Source organism: Bombina bombina, chromosome 2, assembly GCF_027579735.1.
Source record: "Bombina bombina isolate aBomBom1 chromosome 2, aBomBom1.pri, whole genome shotgun sequence".
Lineage (NCBI taxonomy): Eukaryota > Metazoa > Chordata > Amphibia > Anura > Bombinatoridae > Bombina > Bombina bombina.
Genome location: NC_069500.1, coordinates 406,433,490 through 406,449,803, shown reverse-complemented (window position 1 = coordinate 406,449,803; position 16,314 = coordinate 406,433,490). Strand labels below are relative to the sequence as shown.

The following is a 16,314-nucleotide window of genomic DNA, read 5'->3' as shown; positions in this document are numbered from 1 at the left end:
GCGACTTCTAGTTCCTCGAACCAGAACCACGCTGCTGTAGTGACAGGAACAATGCACGAAATGGGTTGTAGAAGGTAACCTTGCTGTACAAAAATATTTTTAAGCAAACCTTCCAATTTTTTATCCATAGGATCTTTGAAAGCACAACTATCCTCGATAGGAATAGTAGTGCGCTTGTTTAGAGTAGAAACTGCCCCCTCGACCTTAGGGACTGTCTGCCATAAGTCCTTTCTGGGGTCGACCATAGGAAATAATTTCTTAAATATAGGTGGGGGAACAAAAGGTATGCCGGGCTTCTCCCACTCCTTATTCACTATGTCCGCCACCCGCTTGGGTATAGGAAAAGAGTCGGGGTGCACCGGAACCTCTAGAAACTTGTCCATCTTGCATAATTTCTCTGGAATGACCAAGTTGTCACAATCATCCAGAGTAGATAACACCTCCTTAAGCAGTTGTTCTAATTTAAATTTAAATGTCACAACATCAGGTTCAGCTTGTTGAGAAATTTTTTCTGAATCTGAAATTTCCCCATCTGACAAAACCTCCCTCATGGCCACTTCAGATTGGTGTGAGGGTATGACAGAACGATTATCATCAGCGCCCTCCTGCTCTTCAGTGTTTAAAACAGAGCAATCGCGCTTTCTCTGATATGCAGGCATTTTGGATAAAATATTTGCTATGGAGTTATCCATTACAGCCGTCAATTGTTGCATGGTAATAAGCATTGGCGCGCTAGAAGTACTAGGGGCCTCCTGCGTGGGCAAAACTGGTGTAGACACAGTAGGAGATGATGTAGTATCATGTCTACTCCCCTCATCTGAGGAATCATCTTGGGCAATTTCATTATCTGTGGCAGTACTGTCCTTACTTTGTTTGGACGCTATGGCACAATTATCACACAATTTTGAATGAGGAGACACATTGGCTTTCATACATATAGAACATAGCTTATCCGAAGGCACAGACATGTTAAACAGGCTTAAACTTGTCAATAAAGCACAAAAACCGTTTTAAAACAAAACAGTTACTGTCTCTTTAAATTTTAAACAGAGCACACTTTATTACTGAATATGTGAAAAAGTATGAAGGAATTGTTCAAAATTTACCAAAATTTCACCACAGTGTCTTAAAGCATTAAGAGTATTGCACACCAATTTTCAGAGCTTTAACCCTTAAAATAACGAAACCGGAGCCGGTTACAAATTTAACCCCTATACAGTCCCAGCTACAGCCTTTGCTGTGACTTTACCAAGCCCAGAGGGGAATACGATACCAAATGACGCCTTCTAGAAAATTTTCCAACCACTTTCAGGTCCTTACACATGCATCTGCATGTCTTGCTCTCAAAAACAACTGCGCAGTAATGGCGCGAAAATGAGGCTCAGCCTACAACTAGGAAGGCCCTCCCTGACTGGAAAATGTGTCTAACATAGTGCCTGACGTTAAAAAACGTTCCCCAAGTTTATAAGTGTGAATTATCAGCATAAACATGTATAAAATGTCCAAATAAAGCAATCGATTTAGCCCATAAAAGTGTCTACCAGTTTTATAGCCCATATTAAGCCCTTTATTCTGTTTGAGACTAAGAAAATGGCTTACCGGTCCCCATGAGGGGAAATGACAGCCTTCCAGCATTACACAGTCTTGTTAGAAATATGGCTAGTCATACCTTAAGCAGAAAAGTCTGATAACTGTTTCCCCCAACTGAAGTTACTTCATCTCAACAGTCCTATGTGGAAACAGCAATCGATTTTAGTTACTGTCTGCTAAAATCATCTTCCTCTCACAAACAGAAATCTTCATCTTTTTCTGTTTCAGAGTAAATAGTACATACCAGCACTATTTTAAAATAACAAACTCTTGATAGTAGAATAAAAAAACTACATTTAAACACCACATACTCTTAACCATCTCCGTGGAGATGTTGCCTGTGCAACGGCAAAGAGAATGACTGGGGTGGGCGGAGCCTAGGAGGGACTATATGGCCAGCTTTGCTGGGACTCTTTGCCATTTCCTGTTGGGGAAGAGATATTCCCACAAGTAAGGATGACGCCGTGGACCGGACACACCAATGTTGGAGAAATAAAAAGCTAGTATTTTGTATCTAGTAGGGGTAGGTTTTTTTTTAGCGCTAAGGGTTGTGTAATTAGTATAATATTCTTTTTGTTTAAATCTGTATCAGTCAGTCTCAATGCAAACACTATGTTATACCATGTAAAGGCATCTATATTATGTGATTATATCTGAAAGGTCATAGGGTTTTATTGTAAAATTTCCATTTATTTGGGGAACCTAAGAATGTTGAAAACTTTAACACTATTAATCATTATACCAAGAATAACAATAAAATGAATAAAACATGACATAACAAATCTCACTTTCTGCTGAAGTAACTGTTCTTTCACTTTCTGGGCTAGTCTCTTTAGTGTAGCATTTTCTTGCTGAAGAGTTTCAACCTGCAAAGCATTGAAAGATACAATTATAGCAAATGATGGATCCTAAGAACCTACACACTAAATATGCAAGAAGGTAAGACAATGAATATATTTTTTAAATGTCAACTTCCTCAAAAGATTAAATAATAAAAAAAATAATAATAATTGCAACTAATTCACATGTGTTGTTACCTGACCAGACTTAACAGCAAGTTCATGCCTCAGGTTTTCCAATACTTCTGCAGCTGCTCCTGCCCCTTCTTCCATGTCCTTGACACCTTGGTCTAATCCTTCTTGTTCCACTTTAGCTGCTTGCAGGGCAACTTCTAGGACAATTTTCTGATTCTGGAGATACTGTATGGTGTCATCTTTAGTAGTACCTTCACTTTGGAGCTCTGTGAGCCTGGCCTCTAGCTCATCAAATCTCATTTGTAGATCACTGAGTGATTGATCTTTGGTGTGTAGAGTTTCTTGAGTCAAGGAGAGCTGTTTCAATACTTCAAGGTGCTCTTGCTGAAGAGCTTCAAGTTGCAAGTCTCGCTGGTGCAATGTAAGCTTCAACTACAGTAAAGGATATAATAAAAGTAGGAGCCAACAAGTGTTGAATATTATAGATTCACAAGAATTAGAACTGGACAACAAATGTATAAAAGCTACACATAAATCATGGCACCTGCTCAATTTCCCGTTCTAAAGCAGTGGCAGAATCTGCTAGTTTTTGTAGCTGCTCTTTCTCATCCTCAAACTCTTCCAACTTCTTTTGAAGATCCTCCTCCACCATGCTCTTAGCTTCCTGTATCTGATGAAATGCAGCTTCTTGGTCCAACATATCAGCCTGAGAGCAAAATGGCATTTTATGATTAGTAAGCAGTCCATAAAGACATTTTCATACCAAGACCAGTGAAAGGCACACAATCATTTGTGATGTTAATACTTTCAATGCTTGTTTTTGTCCATAAGTGCTCTTATAAGCATTTTGTTATTAAGCTTACAGGGCACTAAAGATAAAAATGAGAGTTTTATTCAAACACATTAAAAGTGACCGTGTACTGTAAAATTTTCTCCACAATCTATTCCAAGTGATCCATTTTACCTGCTGGTTACAAATACATGCCACCGACATATAATAATAATAATAATAATAATAATAATAATAATAGAGATAAAGTGTATTAGATCTAGCTGGAGTCATCATTAAAGTCTAACTTAAGACATTTTTCTGTTTGGCACACAATCAAAAGGGACAGTAAAGTAAAAATTCAAAATTTTTAATGAGCAAACTTAGCTTGGCTCAGGAGTGTGCCCATGTCTTTAAACTCTTATGGCAGCAGTGTTTAAAACAATGTATACAATTATACCAAAAGAACAGAAGTAAATGTAAAAGTTTTTAAAATTGCATACCATCTAAACCACAATTTTACAGTCGATGAAATGCCTAGGCTAAATTGATAAGAAAGCACCACAATTGCTTATACCTCAATATTCTGTAGCTGCACAGCTATGCGTTCTTTTTCCTTGATAGACCTATGCTGGGTCTCAGTCAGCTGGTGTGAAAGAGATACATTCTCTAGTTTGAGGTGTTCCAGAACTCCTGCCTGAGTCATCTGTCCTGTCTGGGGAAAAAAAAAAAAAGTTCAAATATACATACAAATGTAGACATTTTGCAGCACACCTGCATAAGACAACACCATTGTGGTTTATTCTTTATATATTATACATATTCTGAATTAAATAGGAAATGTCTTTGTGAAGGTTTTACCTGAATGTTTGCCATCTCACTCTGTAGTCTGACTCGGGCTTCTTGTGCAAGTGTTAGCTGTTGCTGGTACCAGTCGCGTGTCTGCTGCAGTGATGAGATTTCTGTCTTAGAAGCCTTTAGTTTGTTAGTCAATGTAGTGCGGTCCAGCTGTACCTGCTGTAGCTGATATTGCAATGATACTGTTTGTTGGCGCAAATCATGCACTAAAAAAAATAAAAAAATTAAAAGTTGGTAACCAAATATAACCAATGTATTACAAGGAATAAGTGAAAGAAGATCTCACACAAAAAAAAACCACACTTTAACATTTAAGTGGCAGAAATCAAAGTAAACTAACTTTGCATGCATACAAAATGTGCTCTCTCTCTTCTACTGGGAGGAATTTCTTCTGCTGGTTTTCTTTAATGTATACTCAAAGTATAGAAACTTTTAGAATAGAAATGGATACCACAGGAACAATCAGCTATTTCAAATGCCGAAATAGAGTAAAAGGAGATATTGTTAAGAGATAGGCTATATACGATATACAAAATACATACACTTGTAGCCACTAGGGGCTGCTTACCTGATAAATTGATTTCTTCTAAGATACGACGACGAGTCCACGGATTCATCCTTTACTTGTGGGATATTATCTTCCTGCTAACAGGAAGTGGTAAAGAGCACCACAGCAGAGCTGTCTATATAGCTCCTCCCTTGACTCCACCCCCCAGTCATTCGACCGAAGGTATAGGAAGAAAAAGGAGAAACTAAAAGGTGCAGAGGTGACTGAAGTTTTAAACAAAAAAATATAATCTGTCTAAAATTGACAGGGAGGGTCGTGGACTCGTCGTATCTTAAGGAAATTTATGCTTACCTGATAAATTGATTTCTTCTTTCTTCTACAAGATATGACGAGTCCACAGATTCATCTTTACTTGTGGGATACAATACCAAAGCTACAGGACACGGATGAACGGGAGGGACAAGACAGATACCTAAGCAGAAGGCACCACTGCTTGAAGAACTTTTCTCCAAAAAATAGCCTCAGAAGAAGCAAAAGTATCAAATTTGGAAAATTTGGAAAAGGTATGAAGGGAAGACAAAGTCGCAGCCTTACAAATCTGTTCAACAGAAGCATTGTTTTTAAAAGCCTATGTGAAAGCCACCGCTCTAGTAGAATGAGCTGTAATTTTTTCAGGAGGCTGCTGTCCAGCAGTCTCATATGCCAAAAGGATGATGCTTTTCAGCCAAAAAGAAAGAGGTAGCCGTAGCTTTTTGACCTCTAACGCTTTCCAGAATAGACAACAAATAGAGAAGATGTTTGACGGAAATCCTTGGTCGCTTGCAAGTAAAACTTCACGAACCACGTCCAAGTTATGTAACAGACGCTCCTTCTAAGAAGAAGTATTAGGACACAGAGAAGGAACAACAATTTCCTGATTAATATTCTTATTTGAAACAACCTTAGGAAGGAATCCAGGTTTAGTGCGCAAAACCACCTTATCAGAATGGAATATAAGATAAGGCGAGTCGCATTGCAACGCAGATAGCTCAGAAACTCTTTGAGCAGAAGAGATAGCAACTAAAAACAGAACTTTCCAAGATAGAAATTTAACATCTATGGAATGCATGGGTTCAAACGGAACCCCTTGAAGAACATTAAGAACTAAATTCAAACTCCATGGCGGAGCAACAGGTTTAAACACAGGCTTAATTCTAACCAAAGCCTGACAAAACGACTGAACGTCTGCCAGACGCTTGTGTAGTAAGATTGACAAAGCAGAAATCTGTCCCTTTAAGGAACTAGCTGATAACCCCTTCTCCAATCCTTCTTGGAGAAAGGACAAAATCCTAGGAATCCTGATCTTACTCCATGAGTAGCCTTTGGATTCGCACCAATAAAGATATTTACGCCATATCTTATGGTAAATTTTCCTAGTGACAGGCTTTCGAGCCTGAATCAAGGTATCAATGACCGACTCAGAGAATCCACGCTTAGATAAAATCAAGCGTTCAATCTCCAGGCAGTCAGTTGCAGAGAAATTAGATTTGGATGTTGGAACAGACCCTGAATGAGAAGGTCCTGTCTCAGTGGCAGTTTCCACGGTGGCAGAGGTGACATTTCCATTAGGTCTGCATACCAAGTCTGCGTGGCCACGCAGGCGCTATCAAGATTACCGAAGCCCTCTCCTGTTTGATTTTGGCAATCAGACGAGGAAGGAGAGGAAAAGGAGGAAACACATAAGCCAGGTTGAATGACCAAGGTACTGCTAGAGCATCTATCAGTACTGTTTGAGGATCCCTTGATCTGGAGCCGTAATAAGGAAGTTTGGCATTCTGACGAGATGCCATCAGATCCAATTCCGGTGTGCCCCATTGATGAATCAATTTTGCAAACACCTCTGGATGGAGCTTCCACTCCCCCGGATGAAAAGTCTGACGACTTAGAAAATCCGCTTCCCAGTTCTCCACTCCTGGGATATATATCGCTGATAGATGGCAAGAGTGAGTCTCTGCCCATCAAATTATTTTGGAAACCTCTATCATCGCTAGAGAACTCTTTGTTCCCCCTTGATGATTGATATATGCTACAGTCGAGATATTGTCCGACTGGAATCTTATGAATTTGGCCAAAGCCAGCTGAGGCCACACTTGAAGCGCGTTGAATATCACTCTCAGTTCCAGAATATTTATTGGTAGTAGGGACTCCTCCTAAGTCCACACACCCTGAGCCTTCAGGGAATTCCAGACTGCACACCAGCCCAAGAGGCTGGCGTCCGTCGTCACTATGACCCATGCTGGCCTGCGGAAGCACATTCCCTGGGACAGATGATCCTGTGACAACCACCAATGAAGAGAGTCTCTGGTCTCTAGATCCAGATTTATCCGCAGAGATAAATCCGCATAATCCCCATTCCACTGTCTGAGCATGCACAGCTACAGTGGTCTGAGATGTAAGTAAGCAAACGGAACTATGTCCATTGCCGCTACCATTAATCCAATTACCTCCATACACTGAGCCACTGACGGCCGAGGAATGGAATGAAGTGCTCGGCAAGTAGTTAAGATCTTTGATTTTCTGACCTCTGTCAGAAAAATCTTCATGTCATACTAGTCTATCAGAGTTCCTAGGAATGGAACTCTTGTCAGAGGAACAAGTGAACTCTTTTTTTTATGTTCACCTTCCACCCGTGAATTCTTAGAAAAGCCAACACGATGTCCGTGTGGGATTTGGCTAGATGGTAAGTTGACGCCTGAATCAAAATATCGTCCAGATAGGGCGACACTGCTATGCCCCGCGGCCTTAGAACCGCCAGAAGGGACTCTAGAACCTTTGTGAAAATTCTGGGAGCTGTGGCCAACCCGAAAGGAAGGGCCACAAACTGGTAATGTTTGTCCAGGAAGGCGAACCTGGTGATGATCTCTGTGGATAGGAATGTGAAGATACGCATCCTTCAAATCCACGGTGGTCATATATTGACCCTCCTGGATCATTGGTAAAATTGTTCGAATGGTCTCCATCTTGAACGATGGGACTCTGAGAAATTTGTTTAGACTTTTGAGATCTAAAATCGGTCTGAAGGTTCCCTCTTTTTTTGGGAACCACGAACAGATTGGAGTAAAACTCCTACCCTTGTTCTAATTTTGGAACTAGGCAGATTACACCCATGGTATATAGGTCTTCTACACAGCGTAAGAACGCCTCTCTTTTTGTCTGGTCTACAGACAAACGCGAAAGCTGAAATCTCCCCCTTGGTAGAGAATCCTTGAATTCTAGACGATACGCCTGGGTCACAATTTCTAATGCCCAGGAATCCTGAACGTCTCTTGCCCAAGCCTGAGCGAAGAGAGAAAGTCTGCCCCCTACTACCGGATCGGGGGCTGCCCCTTCATGCTGTCTTGGTAGCAGCAGCGGGCTTCTTGGCCTGTTTACCTTTATTCCAGGTCTGGTTAGGTCTCCAGACTGACTTGGATTGAGCAAAGTTCCCCTCCTGCTTGGAGGCGGATGAGGAAGTAGAGGAACCGCCTTTAAAGTTTCAAAAGGAACGAAAATTATTCAGTTTGGTCCTCATTTTAACCGTCTTGTCCTGAGGAAGGGCATGACCTTTACCTCCAGTAATGTCAGAAATGATCTCCTTTAGTTCAGGCCCGAATAGGATCTTACCCTTAAAGGGAATAGCTAAAAGCTTGGATTTAGAGGACACATCAGCAGACCACGACTTAAGCCATAACGCTCTACGCGCTAAAATGGCAAAGCCTGCATTCTTTGCTGCTAATTTAGCCATTTGGAAAGCGGCATCTGTAATAAAAGAATTAGCTAGCTTGAGAGCCTTAATTCTATCCAAAATATCATCTAATGGGGTCTCAACCTTGAGAGACTCCTCTAGAGCCTTGAACCAAAAAGCTGCTGCAGTAGTTACTGGAACAATGCACGCTATAGGTTGTAGAAGAAAACCTGGATGAATAAACAATTTCTTTAGAAGACCCTCTAATTTTTTATCCATAGGATCTTTGAAAGCACAACTGTCCTCAATAGGTATAGTTGTACGCTTAGCCAGGGTAGAAATAGCTCCCTCCACCTTAGGGACCGTCTGCCACGAATCCCGAATGGTGTCAGATATGGGAAACATTTTCTTAACAGTAGGAGGGGGAGAGAACGGAATGCCTGTCTATCCCATTCCTTAGTAACAATGTCCGAAATTCTTCTAGGGACTGGAAAAACATTAGTGTAAGTAGGGACCTTTAGATATTTATCCACGTTACACAGTTTCTCTGGTGGGATGACAATAGGGTCACAATCATCCAGAGTCGCTAAGACCTCCCTGAGTAACAAGCGGAGGTGTTCAAGCTTAAACTTAATGGCATAACCTGATTCTCTTCTGACTGCGAATCACCCTGAGACATACTTTTATCAGCTAAAATATGTTCTTTGCAATGTAAGGCCCTTTCAGTACATGAGGGACACAGTTGAAGTGGGGGTTCCACAATGGCTTCTAAACACATGGAACATTGGCTTTCCTCAATGTCAGACATGTTAAACAGGCTAGTAATGACCACAAACAGGCTTGAAAACACTTTATTTAGTGGAAAAAATAATCTGAAAAAACGGTACTGCGCCTTTAAGAGAAAAAAAGCATACAATTTTTCCAAAACTGCTTCAAAATAATAAAATTATCTCAATTTTATTATATATGTATCCTAACTTGCCAGCTAAGATTGCACCACAAGAAAAGGATCACTTAACTCTTATGTATAAAAACGTTAGACAAAAAAAACACGTTATGATTAGTAAAAAAAAAAAACCCGCACCTCGACACAGCCCTGCTGTGGCTCCTACCTGCAGTCAGGGGTCTGCAAAATCAGATTAACCCTTCGATTAGGCCCAAACTTTCCTGAAGGGCCCACCGGAGCTTGCTGCTTGCATGGGGAATACAACTGCGCAACTGAGGCGAAAATAGGCCCCGTCCATCTACCTCGATGTCTCACAGCCTTGCAAAAGAACCGCTACAAAGCGGTCTAAAAACCTAGCCATGTGGGTTCATATACCCAAGTCTAACTGAAGCCATGTGTACCCTCCATTGCCAATAAAAATGAAAACGTTTGTCACAAAAAAACATTAATTTACCTCCCAACATATAATCGTTTGCCCACAAACATTATGTTATCAGTGTCAACCATTTTTTTACAGCCCAACATACAGGTCCAGTAATACCCTTCTCTTTCACATTAGGATTACTGCTTACCCCTTCCCTCATGGGGATACTGTCAAATGACTGAACATACCTCAATGCTTGTAGCATGAAAACCGTTCCTCACACTGAAGTTTCTTAAGTACTCCTCAGCCATTCTGTGGGAACTACACGGGATCTTAGTGACAACTGCTAATATCATCAGTCTCCTTCATCCATCTGCTGCCTGGGAAAAAATAGCACTCACCGGTACCATTTAAAATAAAAAAAGTCTTGCTTGAAGAAAATAAAAACCAACATTTTATCACCTCTTTCACTTTACCCTTCCTATTACTTAGTATAGGCAAAGAGAATGACTGGGGGGGGTGGAGTCAAGGGAGGAGCTATATAGACAGCTCTGCTGTGGTGCTCTTTGCCACTTCCTGTTAGTAGGAGGATAATATCCCACAAGTAAAGGATGAATCCGTGGACTCGTCGTATCTTGTAGAAGATAAATAATCAATCATATGAATAAAAATAATTGTAAGTAAATAAATAATCAATGAAAGTTTGTGATCCTCCAATGTACTAGTACGTCACGGCAGCTCTCTGTCCAGAGGTGGTCAGGCACTTGATACAAGGAATATCTGAAGTATAGCCTGAGGAAGCAGCCCTGTATTGGCTGAGAAACGTGTTGCTCTTTTTAATAAATGTAAGTTTTATTTTATACACTTGCTTGTCCTGGATATGGATCATTTTTGCTCTTTTTGGATCGATTCCTGTATCATACCGGAGAGCAGTCAGCTGGGCGGCTGAGAAGTTCCAGGCTGTTTACACAGCACCTATTGGTGCTACAGAGATGTGTGTTTAATCTTGATTCCTTTGCTATTCAAACGGTGTTGGGCTATTTGGCTTTGTGTTTCATCACTATAGGGGTCCCTAACATAGCATTGAATTTTTCCATCATCATTTTCAGCGGACATGCACAAACGCCAACCAGTTAGCTGGACTACTGTGAAGTGCCAGCCGCTTTTTAAGCGCCTTCTAGGTGCTTCTGCTATGTGAGTAGTGAATCAGCTATATATTTATCTCAATGTAAGACTGTATTAGGCCATTTGGCGCCTCTGTTTCTATACTTCACAGATAAAAGGAGATATTTAAAAACAATTTAATACACTCCAGCAGGTAAATGGATCATTGGAAACAAATTAAAGTGGAATTTTTTTTAGTGTAGATGAAAAAATATGAAGTGTGAAAATTTTAGGTAGCAAAAACTAAAATTTATGCTTACCTGATAAATGTATTTCTTTCTTGACACAGTGAGTCCACGGATCATCTCTAATTACTATTGGGAATATCACTCCTGGCCAGCAGGAGGAGGCAAAGTGCACCACAGCAAAGCTGTTAAGTACCACCTCCCTTCCCTCCAACCCGTCATTCGACCGAAGGAAAAAGAGAGAAAGGAAGTAACACAAGGTGCAGAGGTGCCTGAGGTTTAGAACACAAAAAACTGTTTAAACAAACAGGGCGGGCCGTGGACTCACCATGTCAAGAAATAAATAAATAATTACTATTAGTAATCAATACCCAAGCTAGAGGACACAGATGATAAGGGAGGGACAAAACAGGGAACCTAAATGGATGGCACCACTGCTTGAAGAACCTTCCTCCCAAAAGAAGCCGAGGCAAAAGTATCAAATTTATAGAATTTTGAAAAAGTGTGTAGAGAGGACTAAGTTGCAGCCTTGCAAATCTGTTCCACAGAAGCTTCATTTTTGAATGCCCAGGAAGAAGAAACAGCCCTCATTGAATGAGCCACGATTCTCTCAGGAGGCTGTTGTCCAGCAGTTTCATAGGCCAAACGAATTATACTCTTCAGACACAAAGAAAGAGAAGTAGCCGTAGCTTTCTGACCTTTGCGTTTCCCAGAGAAAACAATGAACAAGGCAGAAGACTGGCAAAAGTCCTTAGTCGCCTGTAAATAGTATTTCAACACACGCACCACATTTAGGCTGTGCAGCAGACACTCCTTATGAGAAGAAGGGTTAAGACACAAAGGAGGAACAACAATTTCTTGATTAATGTTCCTATCCGAAACCACTTTAGGAAGGAAACCTAACTTAGTACGCAGAACTACCTTATCAGAATGAAAAATAAGGTAAGGGAATTCACACTGCAATGCCGAGAGTTCTGAGACTCTGCAAGCAGAAGAAATTGCAATAAGAAACCAAAAACTTTCCAAGATAACATCTTAATATCTAAGGAATGCATAGGCTCAAATGGAGCCTGCTGAAGAACTTTAAGAATAAGGTTAAGACTCCAGGGAGGAGTAACCAGTTTGAACACAGGCCTGATTCTGACCAAGGCCTGACAAAAAGATTGCACGTCTGGTACATCCGCCAGACATTTATGCAACAAAATAGACAAGGCGGATATTTGACCCTTCAAGGTACTAGCAGATAATCCCTTCTCCAGGCCCTCCTGGAGAGAAAACAAAATCCTAGAAATTCGAAATCTACTCCAAGAGTAACCTCTGGATTTACACCAATACAGATATCTACGCCATATCTTATAGTAAATCTTTCTGGTAACAGGTTTACGAGTCTGAATCATGGTCTCAATGACCGACTCAGAAAAACCACGCTTAGATAAAATTAAGCGTTCAATCTTCAAGCAGTCAACTTCAGAGAAACGAGATTTGGGTGAGGGAAAGGCCCTTGAAGTAGAAGGTTCTTCCTCAATGAAAGTCTCCAAGGTGGAAGAGATGACATCTCCACTAGATCTGCATACCAGATCCTGCAAGGCCACGCCGGTGGAATGAGGATCACCAGCGCCCTCTCCTGTTTGATTCAAGTAATGACCCGAGGAAGGAGAGCGAACAGAGGAAATAGATATGCTAGACTGAAATTCCAAGGGACCGCCAGAGCATCTATTAGTACAGCCTGAGGATCCCTCGACTCGTACCTCAGGAGCTTGGCATTCGGTCAAGATGTCATGAGATCCAGCTCTGGCTGTCCCCATTTGAGAATCAAGTTTGTAAACACCTCCGGATGGAGTTCCCACTCCCCGGGTGAAAAGTCTGTCTGCTCAGAAAATCGGCTTCCCAATTGTCCACCCCTGGAATGTAGATCGGAGATAGACAGCAGTTGTGGGTCTCTGCCCACTGAATAATCTTGGCTACCACTGTCATGGCCAAGGAACTCTGAGTTCCTCCCTGATGGTTGATGTAAGCCACTGAAGTTATGTTGTCCAACTGGAACCTGATAAACTGGGCTGAAGCTAACTGAGGCCAAGCCAGAAGAGCATTGAAGATTGCCCTCAGCTCTAGGATGTTTATGGGGAGAACAGACTCCTCCTGATTCCATGTCCCCTGAGCCTTTAGTGAGCCCCAGACTGCTCCCCATCCCAGCAGGCTGGCGTCCGTTGTTATAATCACCCAGGTGGGTCTGTGAAAGCAGGTTCCTGGGAGAGATGATCCAGAGACAACCACCAAGGAAGAGAGTGTCTTGTCGCCTGATCCAGAAGAATTTGCGGAGACAGGTCTGCATAATCCCCGTTCCATTGCCTGAGCATGCATAACTGCAGAGGTCTGAAATGGAACCGGGCAAATGGCCGCTACCATCAGACCGATCACCTCCATACATTGAGCCACAGACGGCCGAGGAGAGGACTGAAGGGCCAGACAAGGAGTCGATGATCTTTGATTTTCTGACCTCTGTCAGAAATATTCTCATTGATAAGGAATCTATTATGGTTACCAGGAACACTACCCTTGTGGCAGGAATCAAGGCACTCTTTCCCAAATTCACCTTCCATCCGTGAGAACGCAGAAAAGATAACATCTCTGTGTGAGAGTTTGCTTGTTGAAAGGAAGGTGCCTGGACCGGAATGTCGTCCAGATAAGGCGCCACAGCAATGCCCAGCAATCGGAGCACCGCCAACAGGGCTCCCAGGACCTTTGAGAAAATCCTGGGAGCTGTGGCAAGGCCGAATGGAAAAGCCACAAACTGGAAGTGTTTGTTTAGAAAGGCAAACCTCAGAAACCTACGATGATCCCTGTGGATGGGAACATGTAGGTACACATAATTTAAATCTACTGTTGTCATGAATTGACCCTCTTGAACCAAGAGAAGAATGGAACGAATAGTTTCCATCTTGAAGGACGGTACTCTGAGGAACTTGTTTAGACTTTTGAGATCTAAAATTGGTCTGACTGTTCCCTCTTTTTTGGGAACCACGAACAGATTGGAGTAGAATCCCAAACCCTGTTCATGCATTGGAACAGGAACTATCACTCCTAAGTCGGAAAGGTCCCTGACACAGTGTAAGAACGCCTCTTTATCTGGTCTACAGACCACCTTGAGAGCAGAAACCAGCCCCTGGGAGGAAAGGTTTTGAACTCTAGTTTGTATCCCTGGGACACGATGTCCACCGCCCAGGGATCCGGCACATCCCGAACCCAGGCCTGAGCGAAGAAAGAAAGTCGGTCCCGGATCAGGAGCAGACCCTTCATGCTGACTTTGAGTCACTAACGGGCTTCTTAGATTGCTTTCCCTTGTTCCAAGACTGGTTGGACCTCCAGGAAGGCTTGGACTGTTCCTGCTTGGCAGAGGGAAAAGAATTTTTACCCTTGAAGTTTCGAAAGGAACGAAAATGACTCTGACTTCCCTTCTGCTTATACCGCTTATCCTGAGGAAGGAAATTACCCTTTCCTCCCATAATGTCTAAAATAATTTCAGCCAAGCCCGGCCCAAACAAGGTCTTACCCTTGTAGGGAATCGCCAAAAGCTTAGACGATACATCCGCGGACCAGGATTTCAACCATAAAGCTCTGTGAGCCAGTACTGCAAACCCAGAAATCTTTGCTCCCAACTTAAAAACTTGAAGGGAAGCATCCGTAATAAAGGAATTGGCCAACTTTAAGGCTATCCTGGATCTCTTCAAGAGGGGTATCTGTCTGAATAGAATCAGAAAACGCATCAAACCAGTATGCTGCCACACTGGTGACGGTAGCAATACATACTGCAGGTTGCCAATGGAAACCCTGGTGTACACACATCTTTTTAAGCAACCCCTCCAACTTTTTATCCATAGGATCCTTAAAAGAACAGCTATCCTATGGGGATAGTGGTTCTCTTAGCCAAAGTGGAAATTGCTCCCTCCACCTTAGGGAGGGTCTGCCAAGACTCCTTGATAGAGTCAGCTATTGGAAACATCTTCTTAAAAACTGGGGATGGAAAAAAGGGAATACCAGGTCTCTCCCATTCCCGAGCAATAATCTCTGTAGCCCGGTCTGGTACAGGAAAAATCTCCATCGTGGAAGGTACATTAAAGTATTTGTTTAGCTTACTAGACTTCTTAGGATTGACTACGACCGTCATGTCAAGAGTCGTCCAAGGTGGCCAAAACTTCCTTAAGTAACAAACAGAAGGGTTCTAGCTTAAACCTGAAAGATACAACTTCAGCATCAGAAGAAGGAATTACACTGAGTCTGAGATTTCACCCTCAGATGCCACCAAAGTATCCTCCTCCTCAGACTTCTGGGAGGGAACATTCGGAATAGCCATGACTGTCAGAAACCTTACTCACCGATTCTTTATATTTCCTCTTGTGCTTTCCCTGCAGCATGGGAAAAGCAGACAGCGCATCGGTTCCCGCAGAGGATATGTGGGTAGCAATGTCTTGTAAAGTAACACCAACCAGAGTGTGAGAGGAAACACAGGGCACTGCATGTGTGGACGATAAGGTTTGGGACACTTGAGGAGAAAGCTGCGGCATGTCAAGGAGTCTCCTGAACAACCTACGCCTTAGTTAATGATGGCTCAGTATCAAAAGGTTTATACTTGTAATGCAATGTTCTCTACTTTAGCATCAAAACCACAAGTAACATTTTGCAGGGCCTCTTGGTGCATCTTTACCCAAAAGAAAATCCCCAGTCAAAAAAATACTCATATCAACTTAGAATTGTATTGTGACAAAAACGCTACTGTTCCTTTAAATTTAAACAGTCACTTTATTTCTTTAACAGTAGGGCAGCAATACAAAAAAAACCATATCAACTCAGAATTTAATTGTGACAAAAAGTTACTGTCTCTTTAAATTCAAACAGACATTTTATTTCTTTAAAAGCAGAGCAGCGGCTCTACAGAAAAAACAGGCAACCTCCACACCTCAGCAAGCTCTGCTGAGGTGCCTACCTGTCCTGCTGGAATCAATAGCAGATAGCGATCCGAACTCCCACCACAGCTGCACCAGCCAGCTCTAGAGATCGCTGAACCGTCCTCTGAGAAGCTATGCAACGGATATTCAGCATCAGGGACACACAGGAAGCAGAAAAAAGGCGCGCAGAGAAATGTCCTTGCCGCTTCGTGGGCGCGGCTAACTGAACTTTCCGGTCGCCATTAACTTCCCTTTAGGGAAAAAACGCAGGGAGAGAGAAGTAAAGCTGCATTTACTGTACCCTCATCAT

The 16,314-nt window shown here is 42.1% G+C and overlaps 1 protein-coding gene across 2 annotated transcripts in view; it reads right to left on the bottom strand.

Annotated features, from left to right (window-relative positions):
* GOLGA3 (golgin A3) overlaps positions 1-16,314 on the bottom strand; it is a 213,751-nt gene that overhangs the window by 79,608 nt on the left and 117,829 nt on the right. For both annotated transcript variants that reach the window (XM_053701891.1, XM_053701892.1), the window contains exons 8-12: positions 4,195-4,397; positions 3,911-4,048; positions 3,109-3,270; positions 2,628-2,996; positions 2,379-2,456 (exon numbers count right to left, since the gene is read on the bottom strand). In XM_053701891.1, coding sequence (XP_053557866.1) covers positions 2,379-2,456; positions 2,628-2,996; positions 3,109-3,270; positions 3,911-4,048; positions 4,195-4,397 — 950 coding nt within the window. The remainder of the gene's footprint in view (positions 1-2,378; positions 2,457-2,627; positions 2,997-3,108; positions 3,271-3,910; positions 4,049-4,194; positions 4,398-16,314) is intronic.